Below are 17,312 nucleotides of genomic sequence, written 5' to 3'. Positions count from 1 at the left end.
CGGTTTTAAATAAAATCGGGTCAGTTCGGTTTGGGTTTTTTTAACTACGGTTTCTATTCGGGTCTGGTTCTAATCAGATCGGTCTGTAATCGGTTCGGGTCATAATTGGTTCGGGTTGAATTCAACAGTTTGAAAATGGATTATTTCGGTTTTAAGCGGGTTTCGGGTTAAAACAGATCGGGTCCTAATCGGGTCGGGTTGTAATCGGTTCAGGTCATAATCGGTTCGGGTTTAACTTGGTTAGTCTGAAAACGGGGTTTTCCAATTTAGAACGGTTTTCGGGTCAAAACAGATCGAGTCCTAATCGGGTCGGGTTTTAATCGGGTTGGGTTATAATCTGTTCGGGTCATAATCGGTTCCGGTTGAACTCAGTCGATTTAAAAACGGGTTTTGGTTCAAAACAAATTGGGTTAAATCCTAACTCACAAAGTCACAATTAATTAATAAGGGCCATAAAACAAGTTGGGTTGATTGAATAGTGAGTTAAACAAATCAAGTGAGTTAGGATATAATTGAGCCGGTTATGAAGAGTTGGGTAAAATCCTAACTCACAAAGTCACAATTAATTAATAAGGGTCACAAAACAAGCTGGGTTGATTGAATAGTGAGTTAAACAAATCAAGTGAGTTAGGATATGATTGAGCAGGTTATAAAGAATTGGGTTTATTAGGTCATATTGTACGTATAACAAGTTATGACTCATACATTTATACTCATACACGAATTCAAATCAAATGACTTAGGTTACGACTCATACACGAATTCAAATCGGATCAAATTAAAATCGAGTTATGAGTTAAACAAGTTAGGTTGAATAGGTAACGAAAATTAGAACAAGTCGAAACTTTTCACTCTTACCAAGTTAATAAATTATGAAATAGTCATGTTGTTGTTTGTTTACCAAAGTATCATGATTTGAGTGTGTTTTTTTTTTTTGTTTATTTATTTATTTATTTTATTTTATTATTATAATAAATATAATCTAAAGTTAGCTATTAATTTCATATTTTTTTTAATACAATATATATTATCCAATAAGCCATTACTCATAAAAGGAATTTATATAGGGTTAACGATTTGGTCATAATAGGTTATGGACTTATGGGTTATAAATTGATCTGTCATAATTGGCCACAGGTTGTAAACAGTTCGGTCATAACCGGTTACAGGTTGTAAACGATTCGGTCATAATCGGTTACGGGTTGTAAACGGTTCGGTCATAACTGGTTATGCGTTATAAACGGTTCGGGTTAATCAGGTTTTTGTCGGGTTTTAACAGTTTCGGTTTACACTAGGTCGGGTTACTATCGGGTTCGGCAGTACTCGGTTCGAGTTGTTCTCGGTTTCGGGTTGCATCGGTTCGCTTGAAAACAGGTACGGTTTCTTAACAGTTTTCAAGCATTTGGATCGGTTCAGTTTCAGGTTTTAAAAAATCGGGTCGGGTCAGTTTACGGTTATAACATAACGGGTTGTTAACGGTTCGGTTCCTTTTCGGAACAGTTCGAAATCACCAGTTCGGGTCGGTTTTTTACAGCTCTAGTACATATCTATACTAAAACAGAATATGTTCCACGTGTCACCTTTTTTAAGTTCGACATACTCAAGACCAACAAGTCAAGTTACAAGTCTTACCATCTTAGCCATTTATTAATTGTGTTTTATTATCCAACATAATTATAGTTAACTTAGATACGTTTATTGATTTTTTATTATACTATTTGTTTCCAATATGTAATGATTGAGTTTGACAACTAAAAATGTTTATAGCATGACTTAAACTCGAAACCAACAAGTACAAACTAGCAACCAGGGGCATCGCCCGGGCCACACATTAGTTTGTAATTATATAACTTCGTATTTTTAAGAAGAAGTATAAAAGGTTAATATAATAGTGCAAAAGTCAAATTATTACGAATATTTTGAAACACATGTGGTATGAATTTAAGTCAACTTGACATGTTTAACTTTTTTTTTTTTCAGGATTTATATACTAACTTTGACTATCGCTTTGTAATAACATATATAATACAATTTTATTATGATATATATTGTTAAATAAGTACATATATTTAAGGTTAAACTTGTGCTGACATGTGTGCCAAGTTTGAACAAAGGAAATACTGATACAAACAAACTTAAAAAAAATACTTGGTAAAATAAAGTAAAACAAAGGATTCAAGTTGTATGCAACAAGATAATGTATGTATGAAAAGTTAATTGGTGTCTTTGACATTAAGGGTGTTGCATATTGACATTATCTTACAACACAATTTGTGGCCCTCATCACGTTACATAGAATATAGATAGGTTTACACAATTTAAATTAATTAAAAAGCTATCAAATCATCGGCGTGATAAACTCCAAATTGGAAACTTGTGATACGTAAAATTCTTTCAAATACTCATGATCATGAATGCTCACTAGCTTAGGCCGATTATATCTGCATGTGTTGTGTTCTATTATCTTCCTTTTCTAGCCACTTTTTAATCAAGTACTCTGCCCTACTTGTATACAAATTGTTAAACTTAATTAAACGGTTAGTTTGCCATGGATTTTTTCTTTTTAATATACTCGGATGTTAGGTGCATCTAAGGTAATTTTTGTGCGTGCAGCAGGGTCGTCGTATATAAAATTTAGCGTGATAAATGCATAATGTATTAGAGTTCAAGAGCATGATTTAATTTGTAAGAAAAATTATCTTGATTAGTCGATGTTTATGGATCCTCACCTCAGATAGGTGACTCATTATTTGTCGTTCCTTTACAATCAAGAGCACCCTTGGTGATCGGAGAATGGTTGCAGTTGACCGGAATGAACAAATAACATCGACATGACTTCCCTTATCATAAGTTACATACTACAAATACTAAGTTCATTATCAATAACACTTTTATTACTTTATTAGTGACTTTAAAATTTAAATAGACTAAAGACAATGTACAACAGTACAAGCAGTTAACTAAAAAGAATTATTAAAATACTTGTACATGTTATTGAACATAAATCATTTTATCACCCTAAACCGGCCAGTTTCCATGTTGATGCATGTTGGAACTTTGACATAATTATCTAGCAATTGGGTTAATCATAATTAAAGAAATAATCAATTATATTTAATTGTTAAATTACTTTTAATGGGAAATAAATTAAACGTCAAACCCAATTTGTATGAAGAAACGAATCACATTAATCTCAATTTGACATAAGGTCATACTAATCATGAAAAAACATGGGTTGCCACTAAATGCTACAGTTTTTACTTTGACAAATTATGTTACACTTATGCCTTTATAAATAAGAGCAACATAATTATAACCTTCTCCATAAACCAAAACCAAAAGAAAAAATTAAAAAATGTCTACTAACATATTATGTGTTTTTATCTTCGTTCTTTTACTACTTTCAATGTCATCTTATGCATATGACAGTAGAACATATAGTTATAGTCCATCACCTTATCGTGGTAGTCCATACATATCTCCAGCCCAACCCACGAGTGACATTGATCTTTACATGAAGGTTCAAAATGATGCTCGGAATGCTAGCTGTTGGGGTGCCGCCTTTGTCATGGGACAATAAGTTGGCTGCCTACGCTCAATGGTGGGCTAACCAAAGGCGGTACGATTGTGCCCTACAACACTCTAGAGGTCCTTATGGGGAGAACATATTTTGGGGGAGTGGTGGTACTGATTGGTCACCGGCCTTTGCAGCCCAATATTGGGTTGATGAGAAAAAGTGGTATGACTATAACTCCAATTCTTGTGCTTATGGCAAGGATTGTGGACATTATACCCAAATTGTTTGGAGAAGTTCTACGAGAGTTGGTTGTGCTAAAGTTGTTTGTTATAATGGTCGTGGTGTTTTTATTACTTGCAACTATGATCCGCGTGGGAACTATATTGGTTTAAGGCCTTACTAAGTAGAGCCCAAATAACCTACGTATTCAATTTCAATGACAAACCCTAGTATGTTGGCCTGGTCCAATCTATTGTGTAATAACCTAGTATTACTAAAAACTTATTATTATTATTAAGAACCACAAGATGTGGTTAGTGCTTAATTATAAACTTTGATTAAAATTTTACTTTTGCATTGAATTGGATTTTATTGATATAATGTTTGTAAGTTGAAATTGTTACATGTTCTTGTGGCTCTTTCTAGCTACACCGAAAAGGATGGATAAAATTGAGCTAAAAGACATGGTTATTAAGTAGCTATGAATTATAAGTTTATAACTAGCTATAAAATCCGAGATCATATTTAATTACTCGAAACTTGTACTTGCTTATTAGAGACAAGTAATCTCAACTTATACTTTCCAATCAACTTCTTCATTCATAGATTTGCTAGCAATGTAGCGTATAGATAAGGGTATTCATTGATCACTATGATCACAATAAATTAACATACAACACAAATTCAATCCAACTCATATATTATGACTTTCATAATTAGTTTGACATATAATAGTACAATATAAGTAGTACATATATAATTGCTATATATATATTCAAAATATATATGCCCTTTGCTTATATATTTGCCTATTTGGGTTTATAATTTCTTGAAACCCAAATCAAAGCCAAACTAAACCCGAGTTAATAAGGTCGTTCACCAACATAATTTCCAGGAGGATAATAATTACAAGTCATAAACACGTCCCCATTTTCACAAACACTCCTAGCACACCCAACACTCCTTGTTTTACTCCAAACAATTTGTGTATAATGTCCACACATTTGTCCCTCAGCACAACTATTTGATCCATAATCATAATATTTCTCCTCATCAGCCCAATCTTGAACAGCATCCCTAGGCCTCCATTGTGATCCACTCCCCCAAAATATGTTCTCCCCTAACGTAAACCCGCCCTCAGGAAACGAATGTTGTAACTTACAATCTTGATACCTTTGTCCTGCCCACCACTTCGCGTATTTCTCAAGTTTAGTGTCCCATACTAGGGGGAACTCAAACTTTTTGGCTCGTACGAGGTTTTGGTACGCTAGGAACTCTAGGGCTTCACCGAGGCAACCCCAACATAGTTGCTTGGAGAGGTTGTACACTTGTGGGAAGTTGTAGTTAGGGTTAAGTGGGGTGAGTTCTTGGGTGGAGAATGATGGTTTTGGGTAGGAAGTGAGGATTATTAGTAAGGTGGAGATGAAAGAAAGGAAGAAATAATAATAAGGTTTCATGTTTTTTGTTTTTTTGGAAGTTATATGTGCCAAAAATATGGTTAGAAATAGCATATTGTTGGAGGTGTATATATATTGGTCGAGTAGCTATATTATATGGTGTGAAAGTAATATTTGATGTTTGATATGTGGAGTAGAAATAATATATGAATAAGATAAATAGGATTTTATTCAATGCACGAGAATGTGGTCGTACGGTTGTGCTATATAGATAATAATGTCTATGATAATGTCTTATTTGATAGTCACATGCTCAGAAATGTAAAGTTCCTTTTATAATTCTTCATATAATTAAAGTACATACAATAAGGGATCATGTAGCTAACTTATGTAAAGTTCCTTTTATAATTCTTCATATAATTAAAGTACATACATTGTGTTAGATTATGTAAATAATCTTTACTGTATATTATTAATTTGGTATTTTACTTACGTATTCTTAGCCTTAACCCTAGTGTGCTTGTATATATTATGCGAAATAATAAAATGTCAAAAGCTTATATTAGGGACAAAATAGACTTATAAAACAGATGAGATATGATAGAGTGATCATAGATTTCGAGTACCATTCTAAAACTTTAATTGAGGATTTGAGAGTGCTATTTAAACTTAGGGTAATGCTATACATAGCCCTTAGGGCTATATATAAGCATTGAATTTACGTTTGAAAAATGTATAAAGTTGGGAATTCATGACAAAAACACGCGCAAATCGGTGTAATTAGTGTATTTTTGTCATGATTTTCTAAATTTAAACAATTTTCAAGAATAAAATAAATGCTTATATGTAGCCCTTAGGGCTATGTATAGCATTTTCCTTAAACTTATCTTATTAATACCTGATTACCCTTGATTTTCATGTTATATGTATAATGGATTAGGATAAAAACGGATCAGACTTAAAACCTTTTTTGTAAAAGGTGCACTAAACACACCTTAATTAAAATAAATTAGTTAATCATAATTCATTATAAATCTTGTAATATTATGTACATTGTAGAGTACTTTTTTTTTAAGATATTACTAATTTCCCGTTTACATGATTTTATCAAGATAGTTGACAACCACAGGTACATACGATTGGTGGTGGGAAGGCCATATATAGGTGCCAATATATTCTCTCGTGAAGTCGTGATTGCGAGTCTCTAAAACTATAAACCCGTGAAGCTCTACATTGTTTGTTTCTTAAGACATCATGGACCACCTACCATTAACAATAACAATCTGGAAGACTCTACAGTTCTACTCATCACATGACTAATAGAGTTCATTGGTATCAAAACACATAAACGTTAACTAGCTAATAATGTGGTTTGTTTGATTTGTCTTTAATTAGTATTAATAATTATAGATGAGGATAATTAGTTGAAACACGAGTACATTTTTGTTCACGGGTTAACGGATCCAAAATATGTCAATTTAACTTCTATCTCTACTTGTTTAAGTTCTTTGCATTCCCAAAAATTAAATAAGGAAGCTTTAAAAAATGTCAATACGAGAGTGAGGTGTAATTCAAGTGGTTAGAGATTTTCTCTCAGTTATAGGAGATCATGAGATCAATTTTCATTACTCGCCTTGTGACACTCTAATCACCGATATGAAATAAGGAAGCTTTAGAAGCTGTTAACTGTCAATACAAGAGTGAGGTATAATTCAAGTGGTTAAATTAGAGATTTTCTCTCGGTTATAGGAGAACACGAAATCAATTCTAATCACCCGCCTTGTGGCACTCTAATCACCAATATGAATAATGGATGACGTGCCTACATATAGTATTTTATAAGCTTTGGAAACTATCATTACGAGTAATAAGGTCATGAATTGGTTTATGTATAAAATAAATTTTCCCATTTATCTTCTAGAATCTTATATATACACGTGTATTTTGTGCTCCTTTGCCCATTTTTTTGTTTTTCATTGAGCAAGTTAAAATAACAAAAGCTCATCATGTTAAAAAAAAAAAAAAAAGCTCATAAATGGCATAAACATGTCTAAATTCACTCCCATCAGCCACCTATGAGATAAGCAAAAAGTACAATTAGGATGTCATCCTCTTGAGTGATACACCTTAATCGTCGTTGTAGAGCATCGAGTGGATTTACGGGCTATTACAAGTGTCCATGTACATTTACAAGATACTCTAATGCTGCGATTATTGAAATGAAGGGAGTATGAAGTATAACTTATACTAATCTTATTTACTACCTCCATTACATATTATTTACAACGATTTGACATAAAGTAGAGAGGGAAAATGTCTAATCGTTGCAAATAATATGTAACGGATGTAGTATTAAATAAAACGAACAAAACTAAAAACATACGGAGTACTAACTTTGATTGAAGTACTCGTGGATCATGTGTAACTCAAAGTCATCAAAGAATCAAATTCTTTCTATTAACAGGAGAATCTAATTCGTTAGTGTTAGGAATAGAATTGGTCAAAAAATACTCAAATCCTAATGTGATGACAAGATCTTTGGTAACCTTGATATTCACACAAACTAATCATCATACATATCGTTCAAGCAAAGAAATTTACATAAAAAAGTTGCAGTCACATTACAGTGCCACCATCTACACTCCACTCTTCTTCCACCACTTTCTAGTTGTCACTTCTTCACTATTCCTTAATTTTATTCTTAATTTATTTTTTTAAATAAATGTACCCTTCTTCTTACTTTCCCATTTTCTGTATCTCATGATATTCTTGCATCAAAGTTCTGCACTTTTAATCAAACCCTCAAACCCCATTTCATGGAGATCTGATTGTAAGCATAGAAAAAGCAAAAACCCAGTTCAATTTCCTGCTTTAACACCCATTTCTTGCAGATTTCAGCAGAAAAAAGGGATTTTTCAGCACAATTTTTTTAGCAGCAGTAGTAGTAGTATACAGAACAAATCTGATAGTGTTTTGATGATGGAATTTCTTAGTAAATTGGGAATTGGGTGTTTTGGGAATAGGAAAAATAAGCAATTGCAGCAATTAGGGCAGAAGACAGAGACTGAGTCTGTTGCTGGTGGGCAGGATTTTGTGGATTCTGCCATGGTTGAACATAAGCTCTCTCCTAAGCATCTTGTTGTCATGGTTAATGGTCTTATTGGAAGGTCCTCTCTCTCTTACTCTCTCCTATCCCTTACATTCGTTTTGTAATTCTTATAATGTTCATTAATTTATGCAATGATAATATGATATGATAGATAATATTGGTAGGTTGATGTTAATCCATGATTGCATATTATGTTAGAGGGTTAAAGTATAGTAGTCATTGTTTTTGAGGGTAGTAACTACTAGTAGTATGTAACTCAACCTAATGATTGAACTTGTGGTTTAACTCCAAAACTTGAGTTTGAGGATTAGCATCATGTGGATTGTGGAAGAACCAATATTAATTGAAAGTTTTAGAGAGCCAATAACTTGTTATGTGTTTATCTTGTTGAAAGAATGTAGTCACAAGGGATGCTTGTTTGATGGCAATGCCGATAGGAAGTTTGATATAAGTGATGGAAGTTGAGGATAAAAGATATATACAAATGCAATATATGTGCTCGTTGCTTTTTTAATGATAAAGGGTTTGAGGAAGCATATCAATCCTTAGTGGAAATTTTATGAGACAAATTACCCTATTGTGCTTAATTAAATTAATGTTTGATAAAGGATTTTGACGCTTTTACTCAAGAGGATCATATGTTGGAATTTGGATGATAAGACAACTTGTTGTAGTGCTACTTTGTTGAAATTATGAATCTTGTGGCAATGGACCATCAATTTGAAGTTAGCAAAAGAAATAGAAAGAGAGAGAGAGTGATTATGAAGGGGGGTAGTAAAGATATTATTGGTGTATGGGGTATGCCTTTATGCTCAGTTCCTTAAACATTGAGTTAATGTGGGGACTAAAAGTGCTTTAGATACGTTTTCTTAAAGACCTTGTGAAGAATGAAATTGAAGGCTCCTTTTATTGGATTATGGCCAAACAAATGAACAGAAATTATTGCAGTGCAGTCATTTTAAGCAGGGGAGATAATAAATGCCACTTTAACTAGTTTAGTAAGCATTTTTGTAAGTAATCTGGTTGACTATTAATTGGTAATTGACAGAATGACATGTATGAGGAAATTATGAGAACTATAGAAATAACTTCTAGGTCTGTTAGGTGACACAAAGGATGAGATATTCTTGTTTGATGTTATGTAATATGGAGTATGTATGAGCAGACGATTTTTTCCAACTGATGTCAGCGATTGGGCAGTGTTTACTTACATATTATACGCGCTTAGCAGCCTTCTCTATTAAGGTTTGTCCACTCTTTTATGGAAATGCTAATTTTTGTAAAATTACAGATCCAGAATCATTTACATGTGTTTATCGGCAACAGTGGTTTAATGTGTACTTGAACCACTATATGAGTGATTAATATGCATCAATTTATTATTCCTTGTCCCACAAAATGACAAAAAGAAAACATATTAACTGAGAAGATTGAACCTTTCATCATGTCTTGTCACCCGTTATCACTTAGTGCTGAATTAGCCAAAAGATAGAAGTTGTTACCTTGTTTGTCTGCCCTTCTATATGCCTATAATCCTATAACTCACCATTCTCTATCTGTATAAGGTGGTTCAGTTTCATCGTTATAGTTTTGTTCTGCTAAAACTTTTAAGAAATATTTCACCATGCATATGATTTGGCAACTTGAATTTTTTTAATTTTCTCCATTCTGAAATTTATAGTACTTAATAATATATTTTTTGGTGCCCCTCTCTATAATTATACACTTGCTACACATACTTACTTGACTTGTGAACACTTATAATGTAGTGCCACTGACTGGAAATTTGCTGCTGATCAATTTGTGAAGCAGCTCCCTGACAAAGTAATGGTGCATTGTGAGTTCTATTTTGCCCCTCCTGCTCCATACTTTAGTAACTTCACTTTACAGGGAGGCGTCCTCCTCTAGTCATATTACTGATCCATCCAGAAATTATTATAAGCTTTTCCTTTTTTAGACATGAATTGTTACCAGCCTTTCTTCCATTCAAATAAAAAAGCGTTATTATTTATCATTGATTGAGAGGAAGCTAGTTTTCTCTCTATATTCATCAAAAAATTTGCCAAAGTTTTCATTCCACTTTGCTGCAGGTAGTCAATGCAACACCGCTACATTGACATTTGACGGTGTTGACTTGATGGGTGAACGTCTTGCTGATGAGGTATTTGGGTAATAGCTATTTCATCCTCATAGCCTAAGTTACCTGTAATTTTTTGCCTTGTCTTCCCTATGAATAGCTTATGCTTTCTGCTCCTTACAAGACTTTGGGGATGATATGTTCATACTTTGCACAACTGCAGGTATCCACTGTTATCAGCCGCAGGCCAGGGTTGCAGAAGATTTCATTTATTTCACATTCTTTAGGGGGTCTTGTTGCAAGGCATGCTATTGGAAAGCTGTATGAACCTCAGGAAACATCAAACATTTTGGTTGCAAAGGGAAACTACTTCGAAGATGAGACTTTAAGTTGTAGTGTGGAAAGGGTTGGGGAAGACGGCCAAGGTAGAATTGCTGGACTGGAACCGATGAATTTTATCACTGTTGCAACTCCACATCTGGGTTCACGAGGACATAGACAGGTAGGTACTTCAGCTAGACTTGCATAATGTTTCTTCTTAACTTGTGCGTACTGTTATTTCTCATACGAATCCCTCTAGGCATAAACTCTAGGTTAAAGGCTAGATCTTGAATATTCTTTGCCTGAAGGATTTAAGTCTAAATACACCCAACCGAATATAGGTCGATGGATTCAAACTTTTTAAAGTGGGTTACTCACGAATTACACTAGAAAACTCATGAAACGGGATATATAACCAAAACCCCAGAACACCCTCAAGTAACTTAGGCAAGAACTCGAGACACACTCAAAGTTTACCCTAATCTTATAACTCAAGAACAAACTCAAATCTATAAGGAAACACTTTAACTCGAGACAAACTCAAAGCCTAATGCTAAAAACACTCGGTTATTTTATCAATAATCAAAAGCTGTCATTCTCTTGTTATTAGCTCCCTATTTATAGGAAATATGGGCAGCAAGGCAAGTGAGAGGTTACAACTTAACATCTTCCTAAAACTGTCCACATTCAACGTTACAAAAACTGAATAAAATCTCTTAATTCACTCCTTTGTAACACCTATTTAAATGGGTAGCTATAAATCAGCAATTAAGAGTTACAATTACACTTAATCACACATAAACTTATGGCTAAATATGAGAGGAAGTTAGTAACTCCTCTAAGCCTTATTACAACTTAAATAAAAGATAAAATAAACTTAATTATATAGCCCAAAATAGCAAATGGGCCATGCACACATAAATAATACTCCTTCGTGGGCTTGAAGTGATCTCCCAAGTGAGCAAAGTGACAAATTGGGGCTTGAGAGCAAATGGATTAAATCCAATGGTTTCTAACACAAGGGCAACTGGTTCTTGATCCATGGAGCTTCTAAGTGGATTGCTTTATCTTGGATCGCTGGATCAGCCTAGGCACAGCCTGGTTCATCGGACTGTCTTTTTTTAAAATATTAACTTGGGAAAAAAAATGATAAAATACCCAACCTTCCACCTCAAGGGTCTGTTGAGGCCTGGTACTGGTCCAATTCTGGTTCAGTGTGTTCTGAACCACCCAGTTTTGTACCTCATCCATCTAAGTCTAGGTATCTGTGTCCAGCTTTGCTGATTCATTTCACAATTTGTTTCGATCATTTATTTGAGAGCCATCTGGAGTATGATTAAAAACATTAATCTCATCCACAACTTGTTTTAACCACAGTTACCTTTCCTTTGTGGCGTCCTTTTCTTGGAGAAACAAGCTTCACAAACTGCGCACTTGATTGCTGGAAGGTCTGGAAAGCATCTCTTTCTAACTGATATTGAAGAAGGCAAACCTCCACTTCTTGTTCGTATGGCTTCTGATTCATATGAACTAAAATTCATGTTGGTATATCATTAGTTGTCTCATAATTGACTTGTATATATTGAATTTATCATCAATTTAATCTGGTTATCTTTTGGACCTTCACAGTTCTGCTTTACGATCTTTCAAGCGGCGTGTTGCTTATGCTAATGTTAACTTTGATCGTATCCTTCCTTGTTAAAATATGATTTTTCCTTCTATTGTTTTGTGAGCTATGTAAGCCATTGGATGCAATTATTTTGTTGTTCCTGACTGCTTGTTCAGATGTAGTTGGGTGGAGCACCTCTTCAATCCGCAGGCAGCATGAACTACCTAAGGTTGATGTTTCTTAGTCCTGATCATATTTTACTTTTACCAGAATAATCATTAGTCTTTGATAAAACTATATATCATCAAACTTACTTTTTCCCTCCATTTTATAGTCAAATTTACTCGCAAACGATGACAAGTACCCTCATATTGTTTACGTGGAGCATGACACTCTGGATAACGGTCGCCATAAAGTGCCTTCATATGCTGATAACCAGACACTTGACTATGAAGGTCTGTTTTTACCTGCAATTTGGATGTTAGGCTCTGTGCTGGATAGATCCTAGCTAACAATTAATTCTGTTTCTTGAATGGAATTATTAAATATCTCATCATATACATATAATATTCAAGCCTTCAAGGACATTATTGATTCATTATCTATGTAAAAAAAGGACATTATTGATTCTTAAACTTCCTCATACCTGGGGGCAATATCATTTCCAAGATTTTTCTATTATATGTGGTTCAATACTGAGGGCACATTGGTTAAAACAAGTTTTCTTATTCATTTTTTTTTTCTGGCCCCTTGTAGAGGAGATGATCCGAGGTCTTAACCAAGTACCTTGGGAACGTGTAGATGTTAGCTTCCATCGGAGCAGACAGCGTTACATTGCACATAATACCATTCAGGTAAGTGACAAACCAAATGCATGTGCTGCATTGTCACAGTATGTTACCTTGTACTGTTGTAGTTATCATCTCCATTTATGTTCTACTCAGCTATTGTAGATATGCAAGTTAAGAAAACACTCGTATTGAAGAATGTGAGTGGTTTGTAATATAAAGTAGGATAAAGTAGGATAAAGTAAGAGAGAATGCAAATACAAGTCTCTGTTTGAGCTTGACTTCTTTTGATATGTTTTCCTTCTTTTGTTTTCCTGGAGCAGTGCTCCAGAACTGTAATTGTTGCTTTAAAAATATGAAGCTGAGGCTAGTCAGGATAAATAACATATACCTAGAAGCGGACTGCAAAATGCTCACTAATTCATCTTTTTTCATAAATCTTACAATGGAATGGCTACTAATAGTTGCATTTCTTCGATAAACATAGGTGAAGAGCTATTGGTTGAATTCTGATGGTGCAGATGTTATCTACCATATGATCAACAACTTCCTGGTTTAATCTCCATATATCGCTCCTTATCTTGTGTCCCATGGGTTTGTCTGAATTGTAAAATACTTTACTCTGCATTTCTTAGACTAGATATAGCTGTGCATGTTGTATTTTACCGAAAATTCTGGTCATGTATGTCTATTAGACGTCATTTTTGGAATTTAGAACGTTCTTACTACGTATTAGTATATGATCATTGTAATTATTACCTTTTTCATCTATCACAGCCGGTGGTCAATGCGACCTTTGTGTTATGCAAGAGCTCTCATTTTTCCTCCAAAAGAGCTTTTTTTTTCCTTGATCTCTCCTATAGTCCCATGACAATATAGCTGAAAGTATTCTGATGGTGTTGATATACAAGGATGACTCAGATAGAATAGACGACTTTGTAATGTGTCTGTGTTGGTTATGGAGATCCCTGCTCATTACTTTCTATTCATATGAAATCAATACTAGACTCTGCTGTTCCATTTAAGTTGAAAGTGAATGTCCCATGTTCGTGTTTTCTAGGCGAGTATACATTAACCTGTTAAATTGTTCTTTCTTTGATTCATTTTCGTTTTGTCATATATTTTTTATGTTTTTTTTTTATAGTTGCAACACTTCCCTAAAATGAAAATGTCGCAATAGTTGCAACACGTAATAAAAGGAAGGTTTTTATGGTGAAAATTGTACTATTATCTTTAATTAAAGCACATGGCCCACTTGATTATACTCTTAACAACCTTTTAACTCCATTTTATGGGTAGTATAACATGTGAGGTCTACTTTTCTTAAATGCCGTGATAAAGTGTGTGTTGCAAGAAACAGAGGAAGTAATAGATATACTATTTCTCATTTCCCTAAGTCAAGAGCTAGGAGAACCCACCAGGTGTTGAGAAAGATGATTTTGAATTTTTTTTTTTTGCATAAAATTGCTCTTATGTTCTTCCTATTCTTCCAAAATGTCTGGCTTGCTAGTATGATATATCAACTTCCTTTAATTTTTTTTTTCTGAAATTAATCCTTCAGGTTATCTTTTGTTGACTGTTTCTCTACCGATGATAAAACAAGAATAATTGGATTTCATTATGAAAAGAAAAATCTGAAATCCTAAATATAATTAAACACATAAATTGAAATCCTAAACGTAGAGAATTAACAGACTATAAATTTGAAATCCTAAACATAACAAAATCTGTAAGAAAATCTTAAACAAATTAAATAATCTGAATTGAAATCCTAAACATAGAGAGTTAAGAAACTATAAGCTACAGATTAAAGCAAAGGACATATAGGAGCTCAATTATCTGATGCTTTCATTTTACTGGTCCTTGTGATTTTAAGACCAATTATTTGCTTAATAATAAACCCAATACCTTTTCTAGTTCGCGTATCAACATCTTTTCCTCTTTTAGACAACCCACAAAATTTTTAAAATTGGTGGTTTTTTGCAACATTTTTTTTAAAAGGTGGTTATTTGCAAAACACAAGATTTAAAAGAGGGTTTTTTTGCAAAATTTCCTACATTTGAAAAGTTATACTTTGTATAAAATTATGATCAATCTATCAATACCAATAATTATATGCAACAATAATGTCTAATATAATATATACTTACTTTCATGTAATTTGTTAATTTATAAATAATTATGATATAGTATAATTAATTTTAATTTAATTTGAAGCAATTTATTATAAAGGTTTTTCATTGCATGTACATCCAAAAAATATGATAGTATTGATGCAAGTTTGTTATTAATTTACATCATTTTTAACGATGCTCCTCGGTATTACGTATCATGGAACTATGGGTTTGAAGGTAACACCATATACTAGAGAACCCGAAAGGTCAAGTATCACTTATTGAAATACGGGGACTCTTGGGGGAGCTAAAGTTGGTTAAAGAGTTTGATTTCACTGGATTGCGTGTTTACAACGGCATTGGTACCCTAGACATTGATGAGAGAATCGGCAGACAGAAAGTCATGTTAGGCCCCATTCACTTTTTTTTTTATTTTATTTTTTTTAATGGAATAGGAAGGGGTGATTTCATTAAATAATAATAGCCATTTGACACTTATAATCATCCCTTAAGAGATCTAAATTCGCAATACAAGAGTTAAACACCCCTAAACTAATGTCATCGCTTCTGAACTGCTCTGGATAATTTTAGATGTCTTTGCATCATTTTTGGCGGAGCTCCATTGATGTATAGTCGCAAAATTGGTAAAACTTGATTGGTTATCAAGGCTCCATTCACTTCATCTTATTTTTGCTGAACTGAAATTATTTTTACTGAACTGAAATTATTTTTGCTGAACTGAAATTATATTTACTGATTTTATGTTATTTTTGTTCTTTGAGGTTACTGATTTTACTGAACTGAAATTATTTTTACTGAACTGAACTTATTTTTATTGAATTGAAATTATATTTGCTGAACCGAACTTATTTTTACCGAATTAATTTTTTTTATTTAATATTATTTTTACTGAAGTGAACAAGGGCCTTAATGTCAAAACTATTAAAAATACTATAGTTGTTTATACAAATATATACTCCCTCCGTTTTTAAGTAATTGCTCCATTTTTTCATGCGCGGAGTTTTAGGAGAAATTAGAGAAAGTAATAAAATATGGAGGTAGTGGGGAAGGTGGAAGAATAAAAAATTGTAAAAAACAAAAGTAGTTGAGAATTGGAGGATAAAAAAATATAAAACTAATAAAATATGATTTATGTTGTATCCATTATTAATAAGGTGGATTGAATTAAATTTTGTAAAATCTTTTCAAATAAGGAAATGGAGCAAGCATTTAAAAACGGCCGAAAATGGAAAGTAGAGCAAGTAATTAAAAATGTAGGGGGTAGTTGATATTCCCATTTAGGGCCTGTTCATATTTACTTAATTTCAGTTCAGTTCAGCTCATAATTTTCCTTTCTCATAAAATATTCATTTCAGCTCAATTCAATTCAGCTCCAATCAGTTCAGTTCAGCTCCAATCAGGTCAGTTCAGTTCAGCTTAGTTCAAAATGTGAACAACCTCTTAGTAGTCATACTGTTTAATTTTAATTATCAGATTTTTCACCATATATTCCTAAGCTTTTAGTTTATTCACCATATACTCCTAAACTTTTTAAAATTCATTATATATCCTTGAATTAAATTCACAAAAATACACCATGATACCTTGATGAATTATTACACGTGTACTGTGTAATGCGTCTATTGATTATGGAGATCCCTACACTCGTTTCTTGAATGTCTCATGTTCGTGCTTTCTAGGCAAGTATACATTAACCTGTTAAACTGTTTAAACTATAGGGCTTTCTTTGCTTTATTTCCAATATTTCATAAGCTAGATATACTTATTTTTCTCATTTCCCTGAGTCGACTCAAGAGCTAGGAGAACCAGCAAAATGTATGTTCAAAAAGACGCTTTTAAACAATATGTTCACTGTTCTTGATATTCTTCCATAGCATCAGGCTTGCTAGGTTATCTTTTGTTGATTTCTCTACAAATGGCTGAATCTTTGGAACCAATGCTGCCACTATTTGGATTTTGTAGCTACGTTGATAGTGTAATATGGAGTTTAAACTAGCAATTGCACGACACGGAGGGAGTAATCAACACTCTAGAACCTGCTACGTTCTTTAATAATCACTTCAAAGATCAATGCACACTGCCAACTTAAACTGGACGAAGTATGTAGTTCATTCAACTTACTGATTTTAAGTTGCTGCCA

At 33.3% G+C, this 17,312-nt stretch overlaps 2 protein-coding genes and 1 pseudogene across 2 annotated transcripts; 2 read left to right on the top strand and 1 right to left on the bottom strand.

Moving 5' to 3' along the window:
• Positions 1–3,355: 3,355 nt before the first annotated feature.
• On the top strand, positions 3,356–3,920 carry LOC145612669 (pathogenesis-related protein 1 pseudogene; annotated as a pseudogene).
• Positions 3,921–4,408: 488 nt separating this feature from the next.
• On the bottom strand, positions 4,409–5,255 carry LOC145611841 (pathogenesis-related protein PR-1-like). The gene has a single exon (XM_081667221.1). The coding sequence runs from the start codon at positions 5,245–5,247 to the stop codon at positions 4,600–4,602; it is 648 nt and encodes a 215-aa protein (XP_081523347.1). The 5' UTR covers positions 5,248–5,255; the 3' UTR covers positions 4,409–4,599.
• Positions 5,256–7,575: 2,320 nt separating this feature from the next.
• Positions 7,576–13,841, top strand: LOC145610392 (putative lipase C4A8.10). The gene is made up of 10 exons (XM_081665737.1): positions 7,576–8,300; positions 10,012–10,079; positions 10,333–10,403; positions 10,543–10,821; positions 12,018–12,181; positions 12,270–12,325; positions 12,426–12,478; positions 12,584–12,704; positions 13,006–13,103; positions 13,525–13,841. Exons 1-10 carry the CDS (start codon positions 7,894–7,896, stop codon positions 13,594–13,596), a joined length of 1,389 nt encoding a protein of 462 aa, XP_081521863.1. The 5' UTR covers positions 7,576–7,893; the 3' UTR covers positions 13,597–13,841.
• Positions 13,842–17,312: the final 3,471 nt, after the last annotated feature.

Source organism: Chenopodium album, chromosome 24, assembly GCF_948465745.1.
Source record: "Chenopodium album chromosome 24, dcCheAlbu1.1, whole genome shotgun sequence".
NCBI classification, from domain to species: domain Eukaryota; kingdom Viridiplantae; phylum Streptophyta; class Magnoliopsida; order Caryophyllales; family Amaranthaceae; genus Chenopodium; species Chenopodium album.
This window is presented reverse-complemented; position numbering and strand designations above follow the sequence as displayed.